Genomic DNA, 24,183 nt, shown 5'->3' with positions numbered 1-24,183 from the left:
TGTATATAATGTGCCTGCGTTATCAGGGCGGTGTGGTGTGTCTGTATATCAGGGTACTGTGTATAATGTGCCTGCGTTATCAGGGCGGTGTGGTGTGTCTGTATATCAGGGTACTGTGTATAATGTGCCTGCGTTATCAGGGCGGTGTGGTGTGTGTATATCAGGGTACTGTGTATAATGTGCCTGCGTTATCAGGGCGGTGTGGTGTGTGTATATCAGGGTACTGTGTATAATGTGCCTGCGTTATCAGGGTACTGTGTATAATGTGCCTGCGTTATCAGGGCGGTGTGGTGTGTGTATATCAGGGTACTGTGTATAATGTGCCTGCGTTATCAGGGCGGTGTGGTGTGTGTATATCAGGGTACTGTGTATAATGTGCCTGCGTTATCAGGGTACTGTGTATAATGTGCCTGCGTTATCAGGGTACTGTGTATAATGTGCCTGCGTTATCAGGGCGGTGTGGTGCGTCTACGTGGGATCGACGCCAGCAGCTGTCGGCCGCTGCTCCCCCTGTCGGCAGCCGAGGTCGCCTGCGTCGCCACCGCCTGGAAATCCCCGCTGGAAAGTCCGGCGTGTTTTTCCCCTCTGTCCTGGCTCCACCAAAGAGAAGGGAGGGGAAGGTAGGAGTGTCCTCAGACAGGGACCGGGAGCGGAGCCAGGCGCCGGCGCGGGTGTAGCGAGCCGAGAGCCGAGTTGATGTGCCCGCTGCGGCCGGCAGGCTGAGAGTGAGTGTGTGCGTGCGTGCGGGGTATCACCGAGCCGGCTCTGCGGGAGATGGCAGCTGACGGCAACCTGCTGCCGCAGTTCCTCTTCGCCAGCAACCTGAGCAAGTACGTGAAGCTCCGGGAGAAGATCCAGGGTGACCTGCTGAAGCCGAGCTGCGCCAAAAGGCTGATTCACCACTTCAGGAGCCTGCACAGGTACACGGTGGAGCTCTTTCGCCAGAGTCACTTCAGCCCCACGTTCCGGAATATGATCCAAGATACTCTCCTGGACAGAGCGCTGCAGAACGCCCTGCAGGGCAGCGGCAACCTCAACTGGTGCAGAGAGGTGAAGAAACTCGTCCCTTTGAAAACCAACGGTGAGAAACTACACCTTCTCTAATCCGAGAGGTTGTTTTTGTGTTGTGTTTTTTTTTGTGCTGCAGCGGATCCGGAGTAACAACCATTTCGTTCCCTTTTATATTGTCAAAAGAACATATTGATATATATGTTATATAACGATAAGCTATCTTTGCACTTTGTAAAGGAGAACGAAATAATTGTTCCTCCTGATACCATACAGCACAAAAAAAGCTGGTGTGTACTGAAGAATGCCAAGGAACAATCTCAAACCTGTTGTATCATTCTCACAGTAAATGATTGCATTTACAGGGACATTACCTGCAATTGTATATTGCCTTATGATTTATGATGTTTTAAGTCCAAGAGACATAGGAGTAGAATTGGGCCATTCGGCCCGTCGAATCTGCTCTGCTGACCCATTATCCCTCTCAATCCCTTTCGCCGGCCTTCTCCCTGTAACCTTTGGGGCCCTGACTAATCAAGAACCTATTAACCTCTGCTTTAAGTATACCCAACAACTTAGCCTCTACCATCATCTGCGGGCAATGAATTCCACAGATTCACCACCCTCTATTCTGAGGCTATGGCCCTCTGGTTCTGGGCTCCCCCACTGTAAGAAATATCCCCTGCATTGTAAAGAGACTATGTGCTTTCCAATATGCTGCTTGTTGTTTTTAATTGCATAATGCGAGTGAGTTATGTTGCCATTTCTCCAGTCCAGGGGAGTAAAGAATTAGCTTAATTTTTAAAATTACTCAAAGTGCTAGTTCAGTGAGGATGTAAGGCATTGTGTAAAGTTGGAGTGGGCCGACGGATTTTGTTTTTGGATATGAAGGGAATCGGGGCTTCTGGGGATGGTTTGGGGAAATGGAGTAAAGGTAGACTTGAACATCAGCTCTGATGTCTATTGGTGGTGGAGGAGAACACAAAGGTGGGGCCTCCAAGCTCTCCTGTTTACATTCCCTTGGATATTAAAAATAACATCTAAAGAAAGAACACCATGCAATCAGTAAAGGTTTCAATCTACTTGTTAGTTCTTCCAATGTGCAAATAGTTGGTATGGTGCTTTCGTTTCTCAGTGAAAATCTCATGCAATATTTCCAAGGTGGGCATATTTTGTGGTCGACACTGTTTGACTTTTCATTCAGGTTGATTTAGGATCCAGGTATTGGAATGCTTTCTAAGTTTGTTTCATATTAGTCAATTAAATTTGTATTTCCATCATTTGTGGTAATTCCACCTGATTTCAGTAAAATCCACAGTGAGCATGCGTAGTTTTTGAACGTGTTCTTTGAGCACGCTTACTGCAAAACTTTAGGCCTTGTTTTTAAGCAAACGTACAGGAAAATGCTCAATACTGAATTTTCTCATGAGGCCGTAAGACATGGGAGTAGAATTAGGCTGTTTGGCCCATCAAGTCTTCTGCACCATTCCATCATGGCTGACATATATTCCCGCTCAACTCCATTCTCCTGCCTTCTCCCTGTGGCTTAAATATACTCAATGACCTGGCCTCCATGGTTGTCTGTGGAAAATTGAAAATAAGCCATCTGGGATTATTAGATATGGGTATTAAAAGCTGATGATTTAATTTGAGGATAATAAAGTTTAAACTTTTATGTCCCAATTCATAATTTGTTATTAAATTCATGACACCACTTGCTTCTTCAGGAGTATATTGTCCACTAGCTCTGCACAGAAGGCTGGATAATTATTGCTACATAATGTAGCTTTTTGAAAAACTGAAATTAATCTTGACACCGTCTCAGGCTAACTTTTACGTAGTTTCATTTTCAGTTTATATAGCAAAGCAATAAATGACTGGACAGTTTTGCACGCACTACGACCAAAGTATTTGTTAAACAATGTACAGATTTGTATCAGGAATGTTCAGACAATATTCTTTGCCAATCAATATTTACTTTATATCTGCTGAATTTGCCAACATGCGAAGCACATATTTCTGCATTCAGAAATTTAGGTATTTTTGGTGATTCAGTGCTGACGTGTCTGGGGATGTGAAAATAAAGTCAATGGAGAAGAGCGTAGGTGTCTATTAAAATTAAAACTTCCCCTAAAAGTCCCAACTGTGATTGGTTGTATCAAATTTGACTTGTGTAATGCACAGACATTCCAAGTACCCAAACTCCCCGGCCACCCCCACTTGGAAATTCCACTGCCTAAAGCAGGGTTCAGACAACCATTCTTCACTGCAGAGTAATGGTGACTGTCAAGGCAACATGTAGTATTAGTCAAAGTGCTACTCATTTGGAAATTCCATAGATTACACCGGAATTTTACATTCTTAAAAAGGAAGTCCAAAGATTGAGCTCAGTGCATTCCCTAGCTGATTCATGTTGCCGTCCTTCATGAGAAGGTCCATGTGTATGTGGGTTAAATTTGGTTACAATACTTGCCTTGGTTTTATTATCCCTTCCTCTGCCTTCCCCTCTCTCTAACTCCGCCCCACACAAAATGTACACATGATTCATTCAGCACGGTTAATGAATTCAGCTTGTGTAGGTTCTGTTTCGGCACGTGTTACCGAAGTAGGCACTGTATGCCGTATGACTTCCATTATGGTTTATCAGAAAATTGTTAAGCAAGCTAAACACTTCTTAGCATTGTGTGCTCGATAGAAAGCTCTATGGTGCAGGCTTTATGGTTGAATGATGGATGGTTCTTTGCTTAGAAGGAGGCCATTTGGCTATCCCTTTACCACAGGAACTTGATGGAACCCCCCCACCCTCTACAGCATGTTCTCTGCACATTTCTCTCCAACAAGTATTTATTCAAGATCCCTCTGGAAGGCCAGAGTGGAGCCTGCCTCCCCTACATCTATAGGGAATACATTCTGGAATCCAATCCAGAGACCCCTCATCAAGACTCTCAATTTTTAATGTGTCTTGTGACTGAACTGTCTTCGACACAATGTGGGGGCAACCTCTTTCCTGATGAAGACAGACATAAAGTGCCGATTTAGTACCTCAGCCTGATATAGTACCTGACTTAGTATCGCCCATGTGCAAGGTTTTCTGTTTTTGATTCCGAAATGCGCCCTCTCCTCAATGTTAACTCTCCGTACACTTCCAGTTTCCCAGTTACTTAATCTTTTATCAGCACTCTCTTTTGCATTTTTACATATTTAAATGGCCGCCTTCCCTGTCGTTCTCCGGATGCCTTATTGCTGGGATGTGCAAACCTGCATTTGTGATAAGCACCCGTAAGTTGGGCTCTTTGCCCTCATGATCCAAAGATTTTCTCCCTTTGACCCCCATGGGAATATGCTTGGACCATCTCTTCCTTAATTTCATAATCTCATTGAAACCTGTTGCATATTGAAAGGCCCAGATAGCTCAAGTTCAAGTCCTAATTGTCATTCAACCATACATGAATGCCTGTGAATGTAGCTAAACAACACAGTGTTCCTCTGGGACCGAGGTGCAAAAACACATTGCCAACGGTCACACAAAGCACATATAGCCTACGTATTAATGTTGAGACAAACACTTCCCCACATTTCAGTTCTTTTGTGCACACCTCGATGACTTTGGGTCATTTATGTTGCCTGTGTGAATTTATTACACGGTAATACACACAGCACATATGCAATCATTCACCACCTTTGTAAATTCTGTATTATATTTTGTCTGGCTTTTTTTTTTAAAGACAGTTTGGACAAAACTTTGTCTGATGTTTCCATTGCTTTAATAAGAGGAAGCATTGTTTTCTTGTATCAGCAATGGGAACAGAACCAATCTGGCTGCATAATCGAATGTCTGCTATAATGTTCAAATCAAAAATGAACTCGGATTTACTTTAGAGATCCAGCCGATGTTGTAAGTGGAAAAAAGTAAGGTGCAGGTTTGCACACCAGCTGGACAATGAGTGAATTATCAGATGGTGGGGATTTATTAGCTGTGAGAGAACTGTTGGCCAGAACATGGGGAAAATCTCACCGCTCTTCAGAAAATTCCATTGAATCTTTTAATGTCGCATCTGAAAGCAAAACGACTTCAGTGCTTCACTGAACTGCTGAGGTTGACTGCGTAAGTAATGCAGCACCTCCAGCATGGTCAAAACTGCTGACAACAAAACAAAAATGCAAATTAGGTTTTCATAATTAATGGTTAGCAAAATCCCAAGTACTAAACATTTCATCTTACCAAGCAGCAAATTTGTATAAAATTTCACTGCGATGATTTAACTCTACCAAGCCCGGCTGTAAGAGGAGAAGGGTTGGGCTTGGGGCAAGCAACCCCGTCCTGTAAAATCTTGGGGTACAGAAGCTCCAAAGAGCTCATCCCTGGGAGAGGAAGGATACACCAAGAAGATGGGCCCCACCTGGGAAAACTTGAGGGACTGGCCCAAGACAGAGGACTCTGGTGAGCTGCCATTGAAGGCCTGTGCCACAGTAGGAGTGATGGGCTGCACTAATTTGCTTCAATTAACTTTCCGATATTAACTCTGGTCTGTCTTGAAGGAAGGTTTCAGCCCGAAACGTCAACTGTTTATTCCTCTCCGTAGATGCTGCCTGACCTGCTGAGTCCCTACAGGAGTTTGTGATAACTGTTGGCTTACCAGGAGTGTTATACACAAAGGGCCCGAGGCCTTGTTGAGGATCCCTTCCACCCATCCCACAATCTGTTTGACCCAGTGCTGTCAGGAAGGAGGTACAGGAGCATCAGGGCTAGGGCCGCCAGTCTGGGTAACAGATTCCTCCCTCAGGCAGTGAGAATCAGAATCCGGTTTATTATCACTGGCATGTAACATGAAATTTGTTAACTTAGCAGCAGCAGTTCAATGCGATACAACATCTAGCAGAGAGAGAGAAAAAAATAATAAATAAAATACAACATAAGAAAAAAGTAAATCAATTACGTATATTGAATAGATTTTTTTAAAATGTACAAAAACAGAAATACTGTATATTAAAAAAAAAGTGAGGCGGAGTCCAAAGCTTCAATGTCCATTTAGGAATCGGACGGCAGAGGGGAAGAAGCTGTTCCTGAATCGCTGAGTGTGTGCCTTCAGGCTCCTGTACAAATGAGTACCCTGACACCTCTGAGGTCTCGTCACTAGGACAGTGAGCACCTTGTTGTTTACCTGTGCTGTGCAATGCACACACTTCGGATTACATTTTATTAGCTTACTTGCGGTGATGCGTTGTTCGATGTGTGGAGCATGTGACTTGCGTTCTGTACGTTTATGCAGGTAACTGTCCGGAGAGGGAAGGGAAATAGGTAGCCAGTGCAGAGCGGCTGCTCCCTTCAATAATAAGTATACTGCTTTGGATACTGTTGGTGGGGACGATCTACCAAGGGACAGCCGCAGCGACCGAGTCTCTGGCACAGGGTCGGTGCTGTGGCTCAGAAGGGAAGGGGGGAGAAGAAGACTGCAGTAGGGATGTTAGAGGAGTAGATCTCTCTTTAGCCAAGGGGTGCTGACTCCGTGGAACCTGTTGCCACAGACAGCCGTGGGGAGCAGGTCACTGGGTGGAAAATGACAGATTCTTGATAAGTCAGAGCATGAAAGGTTTCGGGGAGGGGGCAGGAGGAAGAGGTTGAGGGGGAAGCGGATCAGTCACGATCAACTCTGCTGCTACGTCTTATGGGCGTGCGGAGATTCTGCGGACGTGGAACAGACGCCTGGATGGTATGCAGCCCCCCAGGTGCAAAGATGTCTCAGACCAGGTCCGTGGCTTTCTAAAGGGGGAGGGTGAGCAGCCAGAAGTCCTGACACAGATTGGCATCATCGACATCGGTAGAAAAAGAGAGGAGGTTCTGAAGAGAGAATTTAGGGAGTTAGGTGGAAAGCCAAAAAGCAGGATTTCCAGGGTAGTGATCTCTGGATTGCTGCCTGTGCCACGTGCCAGTGAGGGCAAGAATAGGATGATTTTGCAGATGACTGTGTGGCTGAGGAACCGGTGCAGGGGGCAGGGTTTCATATTTCTGGATCATTGGGATCTCTTCTGGGGAAGGTGTGACCTGTACCAAAGGGATGCGTGACACCTGAACCCGAGGGAGACCAATATCCTTGTGGACAGGTTTGCTGGAGCTGTTGGTGAGGGTTTGCAACCAATTTGGCGGGGAGATTGGGAAACAGAGTGACTGGGAAGAGGATGGGGCAGTTGGTGTGCAACTAGATGCAGTGTGTAGTGAGACTGTCAGGAAGGACAGGCAGATGATAGGGGAAAATTGCAGTTAGTGGCATGAGTTGCAGTGTAACATGGGGGCAAAATTAATAAAAGGTGTTGAATATAGGTCTAAAAATTTAATATTTGAATTGCACATAGTATATGGAGTAAGGTAGTTGATCTAGCACATTTAGAGATTGGTAGCGTGGGCATTACTGAGTCATGACTGAGAGAAGATCATAGATGAGAGCTTAACATGCAATGGCACACATTGTATTTAAAGGACAGGCAGGTTGGCAGAGGGGGGTAGAGTGGTTCCGTTATCAAAACTGAAATCAAATCCTCAGAGCTGCTATAAGATCGGTAGATGCAGAATCCTTGTGGGTAGAGTTAAGAAACTGCAAGGGTGCAAAGATCCTGATAGGAGTTATATTCAGGCCTCCAACCAGCAGCCAGGGTGTGGGCCGCAAATTACAACGGGAGGTAGTAAAGGTATGCCAAAAGGGCAATGTTACAGTAGTCATGGGGGGTTTCAATATGCAGGTAGATTGGGAAAATCAGGTTGGTGCGGAATCTCAAGAGAGAGAATTTGCAGAGTACAGACAAGATGGCTTTTTAGTGCAGCTTGTGTTTGAGCCCACTAGGGGAAAGTCTATTCTGGAGTGGGGTTTGTGCAATGAATCGGATTTGATTAGGGAGCTTAAGGTAAAGGAACCTTTAGGAGACGGTGTTCATAATATGATAGGCCTCACCCTGCAATTGGAGAAGGAGAAGCTAAAGTCAGATGTATTAGTATTACAGTGGAGTAAAGGGACTTACAGAGGTGTGCGAGAGGAGCTGGATGGAGTTGTTTGGAAGGAGACACTAGCAGGGATAACAGCAGAACACTAATGGCTGAAGTTTCTGAGGGAAATTCGAAAGGCGCAGGATAGACACATCCCAAAGAAGAAGTATTTTAAAAGAGATATGACACAATCGTGGCTGACAAGGGAAGTTATCAACAACATAAATGCAAAAGAGAGGGCACATAATAGAGCAAAAATTACTGGGAGATTGAGGATTGGGACAATTTAAAAAACCAATAGAAGGCAACTAAAAAGACATAAAAAGGGAAAAGATGAAATATGAAAGTAGCTAACCAATAATATCACAGGGGATACCGAAACATTTTTCAGATGTATCGTAAAAAAGAGGCGAGAAGAGATATCGTACTGCTGGAAAATGACGCTGGAGAGGTGGTGATGGGAGACAAGGGAATGGTGGGCAAACTGAATAAGTATTTTGCATCAGTGTTCACTGTGGGGACACTGGCGGTACACCAGAAGTCAGGGGCCAGAAGTGAGTGCAGTTGCTACTGCTATGGAGAAGGTGCTTGGGAAACTGAAAGGTTCAAAGGTAGATAAATCACCTGGACCAGATGGACTACACCCAGTTTTCTGAAAGAAATAGTTGAAGAGATTGTGGAGGCGCTAGTAATGATCTTTCAAAATTCTCAAGATTCTGACATGGTTCCAAAGGACTGGAGAATTGCAAATGTCACTCCATTCTTCAATAAGGCATGGAGGCAGAAGAAAGAAAATTATAGGCTCGTTAGCCTGACCTCAGTGGTTAGGGAGATGTTGAAGTTCATTGTTAAGGATGAGGTCTCAGGTTACTTGGCGGCACATGATAAAATAGGCCAAAGTCAGCATGTTTTGCCGAAGGTGAAGTCTTGCCTGACAAGTCTGTTGGCATTCTTTGAGGAGATAACAGGCTAGATAGTCAAAGGAGAGTCAGTGGGTGTTGTGTACTTGGATTTTCAAAAGGCCTTCGACAAGGTGCCGCACATGAGGCTGTTTAGCAAGATAAGAGTTCATCATAGTACAGGAAAGATAATAGCATGGATAGATGATTGGCTGATTGGCAGAAGGCAAAGAGTGGAAATAAAGGGAGCCTTTTCTGATTGGCTGTCAGTGACTAGTGGTGTTCCGCAGGGCTTGGTGTTGGGACAACTTCTTTTTACTTTATATGTCAATGTTTTCGATGATGGAATTGATGGCTTTGTAGCCACGTTTATGGATAATATGAAGATAGATGAAGGGGCAGTCGTGTTGAGGAAACAGGGAGGCTGCAAAAGGAGTTGGACATGGTAGATGAATGGACAAAGGAATGGCAGATGGAATACAGTGTCGGGAAGTGTATGGCCATGCACTTTGGTAGAAGGAACAAAAGCATAGACTATTTTCTAAATGGGCAGAAAATGGATCAGCCACAGTGAACTAGCAGAGCTGACATGATGGGCCGAATGGCCTAATTCTGCTCCTATTTGTTGTGGTTTTGTGGTCTTATAAGTGTGCCTTGGTCCGGAGAAACATTATTTTATTTGGTTATATATATGTAAAGTCCGATGAGAATGAACTTGAACTTTAATGTTGTAGCTGTCGGAGTTGTTGGTAAGGACATATGGTATGGATTGGTGTTGTCTGAGAGGGGCTGATGAATGCTGGGAATACTCAGTAGGTCATTCAGCGTCGGTGGAGAGGAAAGAGTTAATGTTTGAGGACAGATGGGCGTAAGCTACACTGGCAGACAGGAAGGCTCTACAATGGGTAGTCAGAACTGCCCAAACCATCATCAGCACCAGCCTACCCACCGTCAAGGGCGTATATGCAGAAACGTGCTGAACAAGAGCCAGTAACGTCATGAGGGGTCACACCCACCCTGCTCGTGGAATGTTTGCCCCACTCCCATCAGGAAGGGGGCTACATAGCACCCACGCCAGATTCACCAGACTCAAAAACAAGTTACTTTTCCCCAAGCAGTGAGGCTGATCAGTACCTCCACCCACTAACCCACCTCACCACACCCCCAACCGCCACAACTTTATCATTTCCTGTCAGTCACCCAAAGCAGACACTCCTGCACTTAATGGAAATATAATCAATCTATGTAGATAAGCTATCTTATTCTTATTGTGTTTTTTCATAAACTATTGTTCTTTATCGTATTGCATCAACATTGGATCCAGAGCATCAATTATTTCATTCTCCTTTACACTTGTGTACAGGAACTGACATTAAACATTAAGTAGTCTTGTGTACACACTCCAAAAAAAAGCAAGGGTCAGAAGGAGTTAATTTGCCTCTTGGCATTTCTCTTGGGACGTGAGTCACCCTGTTTGTTTCCTCCATTTGCCTGCAAAGTTCATTTTGAGGATTCCTTCAACCTCAACGTGTCCTGCAAAGGTATTAGATATGCAGTTCCAATTTCAGAACCACAGACACAGAACAATCAAGTTCACGTTGAAGTTTATTGTCCCCGGACTGCACATATATGCAACCGACCTCCGGATCATGGTGCACTAATATATGTCCCGCACAGCACATAAAACAAAATGTTATCATAAATAAGTTCATAAAATATAATACAAAGTGCACATCGTAGGCAGACAGTAAACAGCTCATTGTCCTGGTGACGAGACCTCGGTGGTGGCGGGGTATTCATTAGTCTCGCAGCCTGAGGGAAGAAGCTGCCCTGGGCCTACCGACAGCAGGAAATGCCCTCGATTGGTCACCTCACCTTTAGCCGTCGGACTGTTACGTTGAAGAATTGGAGCATCGTCACAGTTTTGGTTACCCACCTGCGTGAAAAATGTCAATAAGATTGAAAGTGTTCAGAGAAAGTTTACAAGGATGTTGCTGAGATTTGAGGACCTGAGTTATAGAGAAAGGCTGACTAGGTTGGGACTTTACTCCCTCGAGAGTAGGAGCATGAGGAAAGATTAGACAGAGGTGTTCCAAATTATGAGGGGTATAGGTAGGGTAACTGCAAGCGGGCTTTTTCCACTGAGGTTGGGGTGAGACTACAACCAGAGGTCATGGGTTAAAAGTGAAAGGTAAAAGTTTTAAGGGGAACATGAGGGAGAACTTCTCTGAGGGTGGTGAGAGTGTGGAACAAGTTGTCGGCACAAGTGGTGGCTGTGGGTTTGGTTTCACCATCAGAGAAATCAGAATGGGTGCAAGGCTGGGAGGGGTAAGGAGGGCTGTGGTCTGTGTCAATGGGACTAGGCAGATTAATGGTTGGGCATGGCCTAGAGGGGCCGAAGGGCCTGTTTTTGTGCTATCGTGTTTTATGACTCCATGACACTGAATGATCTGGCAGATAGTAGCTTTGTGGGGAATACCCCTCACGTATGGAGTCATCGAACAGCACAGCATAGATACAGGCCCTTCGGCCCAACTCATGCATGCTGACCATGGTGTCCACCCAGCTAGTCCCAGTGTCCCACGTTCAGCCCATATCCCTCCAAGCCCTGCTTCGCCACGTGCTTCTTAAATGACACTCTTGTACCTGCCTCAGCCACTTCCTCTGGCAGCTCGTTCCATATACTCACTGCCCTCTGCGTGGAAAAAAAACTTCCCCCGCTGGTCCCCTCTAAACTTTCTCTCTCCTCCTAAATCCTAGTTTTAGACTTCACTACCCTGGGGAGAAGACTGTCACCATCCACCTTACCTATGCCTCTCATCATTGTGTGCATTTCATTAGGGTGGCCCCTTGCTCTCCTGTGTCCCAGCCTCTCTCTATAACTCGGGTCCTCTCATCCTGGCAACATCCTTGTAATGCTTCTCCGTACTCTTCCCAGTTTAAACACGTGTCTCCGATAACGGGGTGATCAAAACTGTACGGAATACTCCCAAGTGGAGCCCGCCCTTCACTCCCTCGACGACCTACACAACTGCAACATGATGTCCCAGTTCTGGTCCTCAATGTCCTGACTGGTGAATGTTAGAAGCCACTTTGACCACCTTGTCTACCTGTCTACTCAACAAACTCCTAAGTCCCTCTGTTCCATTTCACTCCTTAGTGCTCTGCCATTCATAGTACAAGTTCTACACTGGTTTGACTTTCCAAAATGTCTCACCTCGCATTTACCTGCACTGAATTCTATTTGCCACGCCTCAGCCCATTTCCCTAACTGATCAAAATCTCCCTGTAATCTACAATAGCCTTCTTCAGTCTCAACAAGAACTTTAAACATTAGAAAGCCCTTGGAATTCATGTTGTATGTCACTATTGTACTGCAGTCAAATTTGTAACCTCTGATGAAATTAATGGCTTTTGTATACTGCTGACAGTTGTAATTACCCCAGTGAAATCAATTCAGCTTCTATGTGGGTGAACAACGTTCTCTTGTGTTGCCGATAGGAAAGCGAAAAGCCGATTCTTATGAATGACTGCACCTGGGGATTGCACTACCTTTACCAAAGCAGTTCCAAGGCCCACTTTGAACTTTTCTCCTTCCTGTTTGCGCGGCAGGTGACGGGAACTGCCTGCTACACGCCACATCGCAGTTCATGTGGGGAATACAGGACATCGACCTCACCCTGCGCAGGACCCTCTGGGAGGCTCTGACCGCAACGGACACCAGGAACTTCAAATTACGTTGGCAGGTCGAATCCGTCCGCTTGCAGGAGTTTGAGGCAACTGGCCTCCGTTACGACACCAAGGTGAGTGAGAGGGGACTTCCGGGACCGGGTGGCTGTGCTCTTAATGTTGGGTGGGTTGTGGATTATTTATCAGGTTGCAGTGGATTCCAGTTAGTTGGGCCATCGGTTAATTGGGGCAGCCGCTTATTTGGGACAACTCTTAAAGACCAAAAATTAATCGAGAAAATAACCGGGATTCCTTTTTGTTTATTTGGGACACTTAATTAGGACAAGAAACTGTTGTTGGACGGTTTTTAACTATATTCATTTGCGTGCATGTTGTGTGTGTTCCACGGAATACTTCCTGTACCCTTTACAATGTCCTCTGTTGAGAGATAATCACAAAGGATGTGGTTAATGAGTCTGGAACAGTTATCTTGCTCCACATCGTATCTGACATTAACATGTTTCTTCTGCAGAACTGGGACGAAGAATGGAAAAAAGTAGTTAAAATGGCCTCTGTGTCCCCAAGTTCGGATCAGTCCGGACTGTCGTATGAGTCGCTGGAGGAAATCCACATATTCGTACTTGCCAATATTCTTCGGAGACCAATCATCGTCATTGCAGGTGAGTGTTGAATGGGCCTTTTAAAAACAGCCTCATATTATTTGTAAATTATAACGTTCTTTGGAAATGTGGGGACAGAAACACCACACCTCTGTTCTAAAGGATGTCCCTCTATCCTAGACTCACCCACAAAAGGAAACCCCCTCCCCACACCACTCTATTCAGACCTTTTAATATTCAGTAGGTTTCAATGAGATTCTCCACCCCCCTCATTCTTCTAAACTCCAACAAGCACAAACTCAAAGCCATCAAACACTCCTCATATATTAACCCTTCCACTCCCAGAATCATTCACCCCTGGATCCTCTCCAGTGCTGGTACATCTTTTCTTGGATAAGGGGCCCAAAAGTGCTCTCAATATTTCAAGTGTCCTCTGACCAATGCCTTATAAAGCCTCAACAGCACATCCTTGCTCCTAAATCCTAGTCCTCTCAAAATGAACGCTAACATTGTGGAAATACAGACTAATGATGTGGCGATGGTTGTACAAATCCCACTGAGGTACCTTTCATTAAACCAATTTGGAGTTAAGATAATAGTGTTGGTCATAGTTATTGTGAAATTATTTTTTTTTTATTAATGGAAGGAAATATCCTATCTTTATTAATCTGGCCTTAGTGTCATTACGGGGGCCGCCACCATGTGGTGAGTACTCTTGAAGTGGCTGAGCAAGCCATTCAAGTTGAGGATACTTCTTGATGGGCCACAAAATCTGTGCATGCCAGCGTATTGTTAAAGTATCCCTACCACCCATCCCACAATCCCCTTGACCCACTACGGTCAGGAAGGGGGTACAGGAGCACCAGGACTGGGACTGCCAGACTGGGTAACAGCTTCTTCCCTCAGGCTGTGAGACTAATTAATACCCTGCCACCACCGAGGTCTCGTCACCAGGACAGCGAGATGTTTACTGTTTACTTGTGCTGCACACTACATGCACTTTCTAATTATATTTTATTAACTTATTTGTGGTAATGTTTTGTTTTATGTGCTGTGTGTGATACATGCTTTGTGGGTGCATCACGGTCCGGTGGAAAGTCGTTTCATTTGGTTGTATATGCGTCCAGCCAGATAACAATAAGCTTCAAATTCCGCTTGAATCTCCAAGGCTTTCAACGAGCAATTTGCAGTGGTTTTTTTCTAGAACAGGTCTGGTGAGCGAGAGGGAATTTGGATCACCCCTTTTAGATTTCACGTGGTGATTTTGGAGCGCGTGTGTTTTGGAAGTTTCACCTGTTTCTATGGAGTGAAGTTCTCTCGTAATATTGACGCTAACATGTGGCCATTTCTTCCTACAGACAGAGTGCTGAGAAGCTTTGACAACAACACTAGCTTGGCCCCCTTGCACTTTGGAGGGATTTACTTGCCATTGCACTGGCCAGCACACGAGTGCTACAAGTACCCCATCGTACTGGGTTATGATATGCAGCATTTCTCTCCACTCGTTGCCATCAAAGACAGGAATCTAGGTATCTATTATTTTATTTACTTCGATCAACGTAAATGTTCCTCTTCTTTCAAAGTGTGAATTTAAACATAATGGTAGCTAAACTTCCAAAGAGCTGGAAAAGGTGATGTACGTTAGGACATCTAGACCTGACCCAAAATTCGGTGTTGATGTACCAATGGTGCTGTGCGATGTCAAGAGTTAGAATGTTTATACGTATTTTGTAAGCCAGTCTGGATAAGGTGACGCGGAGATCAGTGGAGTTCACGATTTCCTGTTTGCTTCAGAAAGGAACTTCCATTTCCTCAGCAAAATCCACAATAAGCATGCGATGCACTATTGATCTGTTGTGTTTTATTAGTTGTGAACATTGATGTGGCTAATCCATTACTCATTTGTTGCTTCAATAGAAGGTTGAAGCAAATAATTTGACTTTTAAAATAGTTTAATAGTTACTTTCCTCAAGCAGTAAGGCTGATCAACACCTCCACCCACTAACCCACCCCTCCACACCTCCAACCACCACTACTTTATCATTTCCTGTAAGTCACCTTATGTACCGACACTCTTTTGCCAGGCATCACTTTATGGACGTACGATCAGTCTATGTATATAAGCTATCTTGTGCATTTAGATTTTTCTTATTATGGAGTCCTTTAACTTGTGTGTTTGTTGTACTGCATCGGATCTGGAGAAACATTTATTTCGTTCTCCTTTGTACTTGTGTACAGGAGATGGCATTAAACGATCTTTTAAGGTGGTTGGAGGAAAGTATAAGGAGGATGTGAGAGGCAGTTTTTTTACAGAGGTGTGTGGGACGCACTGCCGGGGGTGGTGGTGAAGGCAGGTTCATTAGGGGCATTAAAAAGACTCTTAGATAGGCTCGTGGATGATTAAAAACGTGGAGAGTTATGTAGGAAGGAAAGGTTTGATTGATCCTGGAGTAGGCTAAAAGGTTGGCACAACATCGTGGGCTGCAGGGTCTGTGCTGTGCTCTAGTGTTCTATGTTCAGCCTATAGTTCCTAATGAAGGGTCTCGGCCCAAAACATCAACCGTTCCTTCATTTCCGTAGATGCTGCCTGACCTCCGAATCAGGTTTATTATCACTGGCATGTGACATGAAATTTGTTCAATTTGGCCTGCTGAGTTCCTCCAGCATTTTGTGTGGAATCTCTTGTGTTTATAATGCTTGCCACCTTGTTCCCGTCCCGTCCCATCAAGAACATGATATAAATACAGGCAGTGCCACTCTGCAGCCAAGATGATTCAAACGCTGATAAAGGGCTCCCAAAAGAGCTGTAATGTTCTATGTTTTAACTCTGAGCTAGTTTTCCACAAACCTGTACATTGAGTTTTCCTTCCATTGGAAGATGTTCAGAACATGTTGCTTAATGGAACATTCTTTGTGCTCAAACAGAAATCTCTGCTATTCCGTTGGTCCACAATGGAAGGAGAAGATTTGAAGATTTCACCATGCACTTTTTAATACCAAACGAAGAAGAAACTAAAGATAAGCTGTTGGAAGAGTACTTAAACCTGGTTGAAATTCCCGTACCTGGTCTGGAGTTTGGAACCATTCACCTGATTAAAGCTGCAAAGTGAGTGAATGTCCTGTTCGTTAATCGGTTACTCCCAATTGTTGATTGGAAATTGCTTTGTTTCTGCTCGTGTCTGTGTTGCACAGAAGTGAAAGGGTTAACGTATCAGGAGCGTTTGATGGCTCTGGGGCTGTAGTCACTGGAGTTTAGAAGAATGAGGAGAGGTCTCACTGAAATCTATCAAATAGTGAAAGGCCTCGATAGAGTGGATATGGAGAAGATGTTTCCTATCGTGGGGGAGTCTAGGACCAGAGCACGCAACCTCAGAATAGAGGGACATCCATTTAGAATGGAAATGAGGAGGGATTTCTTTATCCACAGGCAGCTGTGGAGGCCAAGACATTGGGTGTATTTAAGGCAGAGGTTGATAGATTCTTGGTTAGCCAGGGTGTGAAAGGTTACAGGGAGACAGCAGGAGAATAGGATTGAGAGGTTAATGGATCAGCCATGATCAAATAGGGGTGCATACTCAATGGGCCAAATGGCCTGATGCTGTTCCAATGTCTTATAGTATAATGGTCCTATCGGTACACACTGGGCAAGTTAGTGTGAGCGTGATAAGTCGAGCCCGCTGAGTAAACAAACATGCACACTCAAGATCCCAGGCCCAAAAGAGAACTCTTCCTGTACGTAGGAGGCCCAGTTGATTCACCGCATGATCGATCAGCCACATGCAATCTCACCACATCTTCTGATTTGGTTCACAAGTGTGTGATTTTTGTTCTTGATGGAGTAAATGTGGGGCAAGTTTTAACCACGTACTCAGAGAAGGTGGCGTCCATTGTTAAAGACTCACGTCATCCACGACATGTTCTCTTCTCAGCAATACCATCAAAGAGGAGGTACAGGAACCTGAAGACACACGCTCAACAGTTTAGGAACAGCTTCACCCCTCCGCCATCAGATTTCTGATTGGACAATGAATCTGTGTACACTGCCTCACTATTTCTGATTGGACAATGTATCTGTGTACACTGCCTCACTATTTCTGATTGGACAATGAATCTGTGTACACTGCCTCACTATTTCTGATTGGACAATGTACACTACCTCTCCACTTTTTGTTGCACTGCTTATTTATTTTAATTTTTTCATATATATGTTTTTCTTACTGTAATTTACAGGTTTTTATTCATTTGTTATGTACCATGTTGTATGATATGGGTGATCATGGTCTTTCCACGACCATGATTGCTCTTTGCATTTTTTTTCCCCTCAGATTTAGTTTGGCATTGCCTTCTTTTGAGTGGTGTCTTTACACAAGACGGGTGACTCCAGCCATTCCCAATGCTTTTCAGAGATTGTCTGCCTGGCGTCAGTGGTCGCATAACCACTGTGACTTGTGATCTGCACCTCCTGCTCCCATGGCTTTGGGTGACACTGACTGGGGGGGGGGGCGGGGGGCTAAGCAGGTACTGCACCTTGCCCAGGGGTGGCCTGAGGGTTATCGGAGGGAAGGGGCACCTTGCGCCTCCTTTGGTAGAGACGTGCCTCTATCCTGCCAAATGTTTTTTATTAAATATCGCAATCTGCTGCTGCTAAACAACAAAGTTCACCCCATATGCCAGTGATACTAAACCTGATTCTAATTCTTCGTCTTCTTCCAGGCTCGATGAAGGCAATCTCCCTGAAGACTTGAATTTAGTGGAGGATTACTATCAGCTGGTGAACCACGAGTACAAACAGTGGCAGAAGAATCTGCCCGAGAAAAACCGGCCCTTTCACAACCGTGTGCAGATAAATGGCACAGTGTACCAAGGGTCTCTCATAGAGGAAAAATGCTCCACGCAAGGGTGTCTCTTTTACTGTTCTGTGGAGACGAGGCCGTTTTGTCACGAGTGTTTTGAACAGGCCAAGGCCACAAAGGCCGAGGGCAAACCGAAAGGTCAAGTGCAGCAGAAAACGAAGGGGTGCTGCCCCGCTCGGACTGAGCTGGTCGTCAGTGTGACGTCCCCGGATCCCGAGCGCGCGTCGCGGCCTCGCTCAGCACCCCCCACCGCGCCCAGCCTCGCCCTCTTCAGCGAAACAAATGCCATGAAATGCAAGGTTCCCAACTGTCCCTTTACGTTAAACGTTCAGCACAACGGATTATGCGAACGCTGCTTTAAATCAAGGACTGTGAGGGCAGGCAACGTTCCTGAGAGTCGGATTTCTGAGGCGAACAAACAGTGTCACACGGAGCTCAGCTCTGAGAGGTTGGGTTCTCCACAGGAGAAGGCCAGGACTAAACAAGTTACCGGTGAGCCATCACACCAGGAGTATACCCACTGTAATCGATGTCTTCAGGATACTGTAACCACAATCAATGGACTGTGTAATATGTGTTTGGTAAAGACATTTCAAGGAATTCATTCGTCTTCGCATGAAGACTCGGGATCTCAGTTTTCCGGGCACGAGAGATCGCATTCAGATCCGAGCCAGGTTGCAAGGAACACAGGCCACACGTCGGCCAGCGATCAACACCAGATCCCCAATGTCTGGGGTGCTGCCGCTGGGGCACAGCTGCCGGAGATCACAGCACAAAACCAAGCTGCCCTCGGTCCCGAGGAAGCACACAGGACCCGCCAGTCCTGCAGGAACTCTGGATGCCAGTTCTTCGGAACAAAGGAAAACCATGGTTACTGCACCATCTGCTATGTTGCCTACGGAGAAAACGGTAAGCTGTTTACAGTTCAAAGTTCAAAATAACATTCCGAAGTTTCTGTATATTGTGTCACTTTATGGACATACAGTCAATCTAAATACATAAAAAACCTTATGTATTTATATTTATTATGTTGTGCTTCTTTTAAGTTATTGCATTCTTTAGTATTTTTTTTTATATATATATATATGCTGTATCAGATCCACAGTGACAGTTATTTTGTTCTCCTTTACACTTATGTACTGGGAATGATGTTAAATAGTTTTGAATTTTGAACCTTATCAAAGGACGTAAATGCCACCGTATACAACCCTGCAATTCGCTTTCTTGCAGGCTGTCGCAATAGAATCGGTGAAAGCAAAGCCTGACAAACAGCTAATGCACAAAATAATCTAAGCTCTGCAAATGTAATAATTTACTGAATTAATAATACTGACAGCATGAGTTGCAGAGTCCTTGAAAGTGAGTCCATAGGTTGTGGGAACAGTTCAGTGTTTACTGGGTCCTGATGAGGGTTCTCAGCCTGAAACGTCGTCTCTTTATTCCTCTGCATCGATGCTGCCTGACCTGCTGACTTCCTCCAGCATTTTGTGTGTGTGTGTGTGTTGCTCTTGTTTACAACAGTGATTAAATATCATTTGAGCATGCATTGGTAGCGCCCAAGTGTAACATCTGCTGTGCCTTTATACCCGTCTGACGTACTGCGTTCATTTCCTGTTGGCAGCTTCACTTTCTCTTAAGCAAGCAGTCCCCGTCCTCCGTCATTAATTAAACATGTATCTCTGATATTTCGGCCTCAGATTATGGGGCAGGGAAGTCTTCTGTTTGCTGTTCAGTTGAACTTTAGTGCCACGTTTCTTCAGGTGAAAAAACATCATCAGATTCGAGTCAAAATATGTAATAGAGGGTACCTGATCGCTGTCCTGTTCCGTACATACTCTGCATTGTAGTTGTTCAGTGTGTCCCACTAATAACTAAGTTAGTCTCCAAAAGTTACAGCATTTTTACCTCAAATGTTTCTGAAGACAGAAATATTATCAGTACGCAGTGATTGCTTAGGGGTCTTATTTGTTCAGAATGCAACTAACGAGAAAACTTTTTTTTAAGAAGAATGAGGAGGGATTTCATTGAAATCTATCAAATATTGAAAGCCCTCAATAGAGAGGATGTGGAGAGGATGTCTCTTATAGTGGGTGAATCTAAGATCAGAGGACACAGGTTAAGAATAGAGAGACGTCCATTTAGAATAGAGCTGAGGAATTTCCTTAGTCAGAGGATGGTGAATCTGTGGAATTCATTGCCACAGACGGTTGTGGAGGCCAAGTCATTGGATGTATTGGCTGATAGGTTCTTGATTAGTCAGGGCGTAAAAGGTTACAGAGAGAATGGGGTTCAGAGGGCTAATAAATCAGCAATGCTGGAATGGGAGAGCAGACTCAATGGGCTGAATGGCCTAATTCTGCTCCTATGTCTTATGGTTTTAATGTATTTCATTTTTCATTTTTAGTTTTTAAATTTGTTTTTTGTTTACTAGGCAGTGAATTGTGCAGTGCTCCTGCTTGTATAAGGCTGTTTAATGCGAGAGTTAAAACAATGTTTAATATACAACTTTCCTTCTTTGTTTTTACAGGTGAAAGCGCTTCAGCTAATCTTTCACGCCGGAATTCTCACCACCCACCTCAGAGTGACCTGAGATTCCAGAATATGCCTCGTTGTCGCGGCCAAGGTTGCAGCACATTTGGAAAGAGTCACTTTGAAGGATATTGTCAAAAATGTTTCATAGATACACAATACCAAAGATACAGGGAAGCAACGGGGTCCAAAGACAATCCCAGCACTGTAAGTGGGCGATACTTGCTGCAATTGATTGTAGAACATTAACTTGCACTTTGAAATGATGATTCAGAAGGTGTATTGGTCTTTGTTAGTCAGGGTTTAAGTTCAACAGCTGCGTAGTAATATTGGAGCTTGGGTTTAGTATCACTGACAAATAAGGCCATAAGTTATAGGCCATTTGGCCCATCAAGTCTACCCTGCCACTTCATCATGGCTGATCCATTTCCCTCACACCCCAATCTCCTGCCTTCTCCCTGTAACCCTTCATGCACTCACTAATCAAGAACGTATCAACCTCTGCCTTAAACATACCCACCACAGATTCACCACCCTCTGGCGAAATAAATTTGTCCTTATCTCTGTTCTAAATGGATGTCCCTCTAGTCTGAAGCTGTGCCCTCTGGTCCTAGACTGCCCCACTCTAAATATCTTCTTCACGTCCACTCTATTTCAATGCTCAGTTTTAATGAGATTCCATCTCATTTTTCTGAATTTCAGTGAGTACAGGCCCAGAGCCGTCAATTGGCCCTCATACTGAAGCCCTTTGATTCGCAGTATCATTCTCGTGAACCTCCTTTGAGCTCTCAAATATCATAAAAATAGTTTTGCAATAATACATCAAATATAAATTAAAATAAGAAATAACAATAAATTCTTATTGTAATGCTATAAAACTCTGGTTAGACCACATTTGGAATATTGTAAACACAAGAGTTCTGCAGATGCCAGAAATCCAGAGCGATACACAGAAAATGCCGGAGGAACTCGACATCCTGAATATTGGAATACTGCGTTCAGTCCTCGTTGCCTCATTGTAGGAGGGATGTGGAAGCTTTAGGGAGGGTGCAGAGGAGATTTACCAAGATGCTGCCTGGATTAGAGAGCATGTCCTGTGAGGAAAGGTTGAGTGAGCTCGGGCTGTTCTCTTCAGAGTGAAGGAGGTTGAGAGGTGACTTGATGGAGGTGTACAAGATGATAAGAGGCATAGATTGAGTGAACAGCCAGAGACCTTTTCCCCAGAGCTAAAATGGCCAATATGAAGGGGCATAATTTAAAGATGGTTGAAGAAAAGTATAGGATATGTTAGAGATTTTTTTTTTAATATAGAGAACGGTGGGTGTGTGGGCCACACTGCCGGGGTGGAAATCGAGGCAGATACGTTAGGGACATTTAAGAAACTCTTAAATGGATGATAGAAAAATGGTGGGCTATGTGTGAGGAAAGGGTTAGATCAATCTTGGTGTAGGTTATACGGTCAGCACAACATTATGGGCCGAAGAGCCTGTGTACTGTGCTCTAATGAAATGCATGACCTCAATACACTCTTGAATCTTCTATTGCACATGTCCTTCCTGTCCCTCATCAGATCTCCCTGAGCACACGTCCACCTGACAGACGGTCCCACTGCCTCAGCCTGTCCAGTATTTGACAACTGATCATATTTACATCTTCACTCCCCCCGCCTTTGACTTCAGTCCTCTTCGTGAAACTGCTTCAACGCAAAGCGGAAGTTCTGACAACATCACTTGAGACCGCCACCTTCTACTACGTCTTTAACCCCGGCCTCCTGCCTCATCCGTCCTATCACGGAGGCCCTCATCCATGCCTTTGTCACTCTATACCTGACTATTCCAACCCAATGCTCGGTCTGCTTTGCGTCATTTAAACCTTCGGACCCGGTTCTCAGTGGTACCGCCCCATTTGAGTGCTTCCCTGGTGCTTGCTGGTGTGTTTTTACCCCTAGTTCCGCAACCTATCAGCATGAAAATTGCCAGCCTCATTTCTCAAACTCTTCCATTGTTTTCTAATTCCTCCCTCTGGACTCTCCCACCACCCACATACTAACACATCTAACTTCAATTTTGGCTGTGGACCAATGCAGGATTTGATATCTCCACAGTCCTTGGCTGTACCTTTACCTGACATTCTGAAATTCTCCCCTAAGTTTCCTCCTCATCTTCCCCTTAAATATTTCACCTTTCACCCTTAACCTATGACCTCTAGTTCTAGTTTCATCCAGCCTCAGTAGAAAAGCCTGCTTGCAGTTACCCTATCTATACCCCTCATAATTTTGTATACCTCTATCAAATCGCTGCTCATCCTCTTACACTCAATGGAATAAAGTACTAACCTTTCCGTATAACTCAGATCCCGAATTCCCAGCAATATCTTTATAAATTTTATCTGTATTCTTTCAATCTTATTGATATCCTTCCTGTAGGTTGGTGACCAGAACTGCACACAATACTCCAAATTAGGCCTCAGCAAAGTTGTATAGAACTTCAACATAGCATCCAATACATTTATGAAGGCCGGTGTGCCAAACAGTTTCTTTATGACCCTATCTACCTCCAACACCATTTTCATGAGGGTGGTGAGGTGTTTGTGCATTTGTTGTAGCGTTCAGAGTTAAATGATAGCTTATTTAACTTGTACCTTTGTATCTTCAGCCTGCAGATCACAACGAGTTGAATAATCAGAGGATTAAATGTGCGAGAAACTCCTGTGATAACATTCTGACAACCAGTGACTGTGAACTTTGCCTAAAGTGTCAGCAGGACAACCATGGCACCCCCCGAGATCCCGCCTCCAAACACCCATCAATACTGCGCTGCCACGTCACGGGCTGTGAACATTTCGGCAACGAAAAGTGTAATGGATATTGCAATGAGTGCTACGCTTTTATTTCCAATTACCAGAGAAAATAGATTTCATTGCCAAGCCTGGAGACAAAGGGCAGTTCTTGTCCAAGAGGACTTGCTGTTTATGGAACCCTTCATGGGAATTAAAACATCAAATGAAAAGCTTTCTGAAAAACTTAATAAAGTTGTTTGATTTGTAATTTGACATATTTATTATATTAATAAATTCTTTTTACAATTGTATTCTGTTTGAAGTAAAGCATAAATTAGTTTTCATTCCTCCATACTTTATAATAAATAGAATTAATTTTGATTGATTGAAAACTCTAATAATGTTTGCACATGGAAAAGCAACTTTCTAATAAATTATTACTTATTTACAAAGCACGCGCTAACTTTTTCTGCGGCTTGGAATTCGTAGTTATTTGATTTCAAGGGTTGTTCTGCCTTGTTACACAGAATATCTCAAATGTGTTGATACATTAAACTTCATCCTTCCCATTTCATAATCAACGTGTCACTAGAATGCTTTATTTAAGTTGTATCAACTGGATGTGGATCATTTTCATGGAAAGATGCATGGGTCAAACTTTTATCACCTACCCCTGTCCTCATAAAGGTCACACAAGGCTATCTTGAATTCCAGTCAAAATTTAAACTAAATTTATCATGAAATACATAGACTGTATGTCACTATATACCACCTAGAGATTCATTTTCTTGCAGGTATTTGCAGGAAAATAAAGAAATACAATAGATTTTATGAAAAACTATACGTAAGAA

At 44.1% G+C, this 24,183-nt stretch overlaps 1 protein-coding gene across 1 annotated transcript; it reads left to right on the top strand.

The window, feature by feature from the left end:
- The first annotated feature begins 530 nt into the window (after nucleotides 1–530).
- tnfaip3 (tumor necrosis factor, alpha-induced protein 3) lies at nucleotides 531–23,909 on the top strand. The gene is made up of 8 exons (XM_073055783.1): nucleotides 531–1,081; nucleotides 12,496–12,686; nucleotides 13,085–13,232; nucleotides 14,531–14,701; nucleotides 16,098–16,278; nucleotides 17,886–18,934; nucleotides 20,553–20,761; nucleotides 23,209–23,909. The coding sequence occupies exons 1-8, from the start codon at nucleotides 775–777 to the stop codon at nucleotides 23,464–23,466; spliced, it is 2,514 nt and encodes an 837-aa protein (XP_072911884.1). The 5' UTR covers nucleotides 531–774; the 3' UTR covers nucleotides 23,467–23,909.
- Nucleotides 23,910–24,183: the final 274 nt, after the last annotated feature.

The sequence above is a fragment of the Hemitrygon akajei genome, chromosome 9 (assembly GCF_048418815.1).
Source record: "Hemitrygon akajei chromosome 9, sHemAka1.3, whole genome shotgun sequence".
NCBI lineage: Eukaryota > Metazoa > Chordata > Chondrichthyes > Myliobatiformes > Dasyatidae > Hemitrygon > Hemitrygon akajei.
This window is presented reverse-complemented; position numbering and strand designations above follow the sequence as displayed.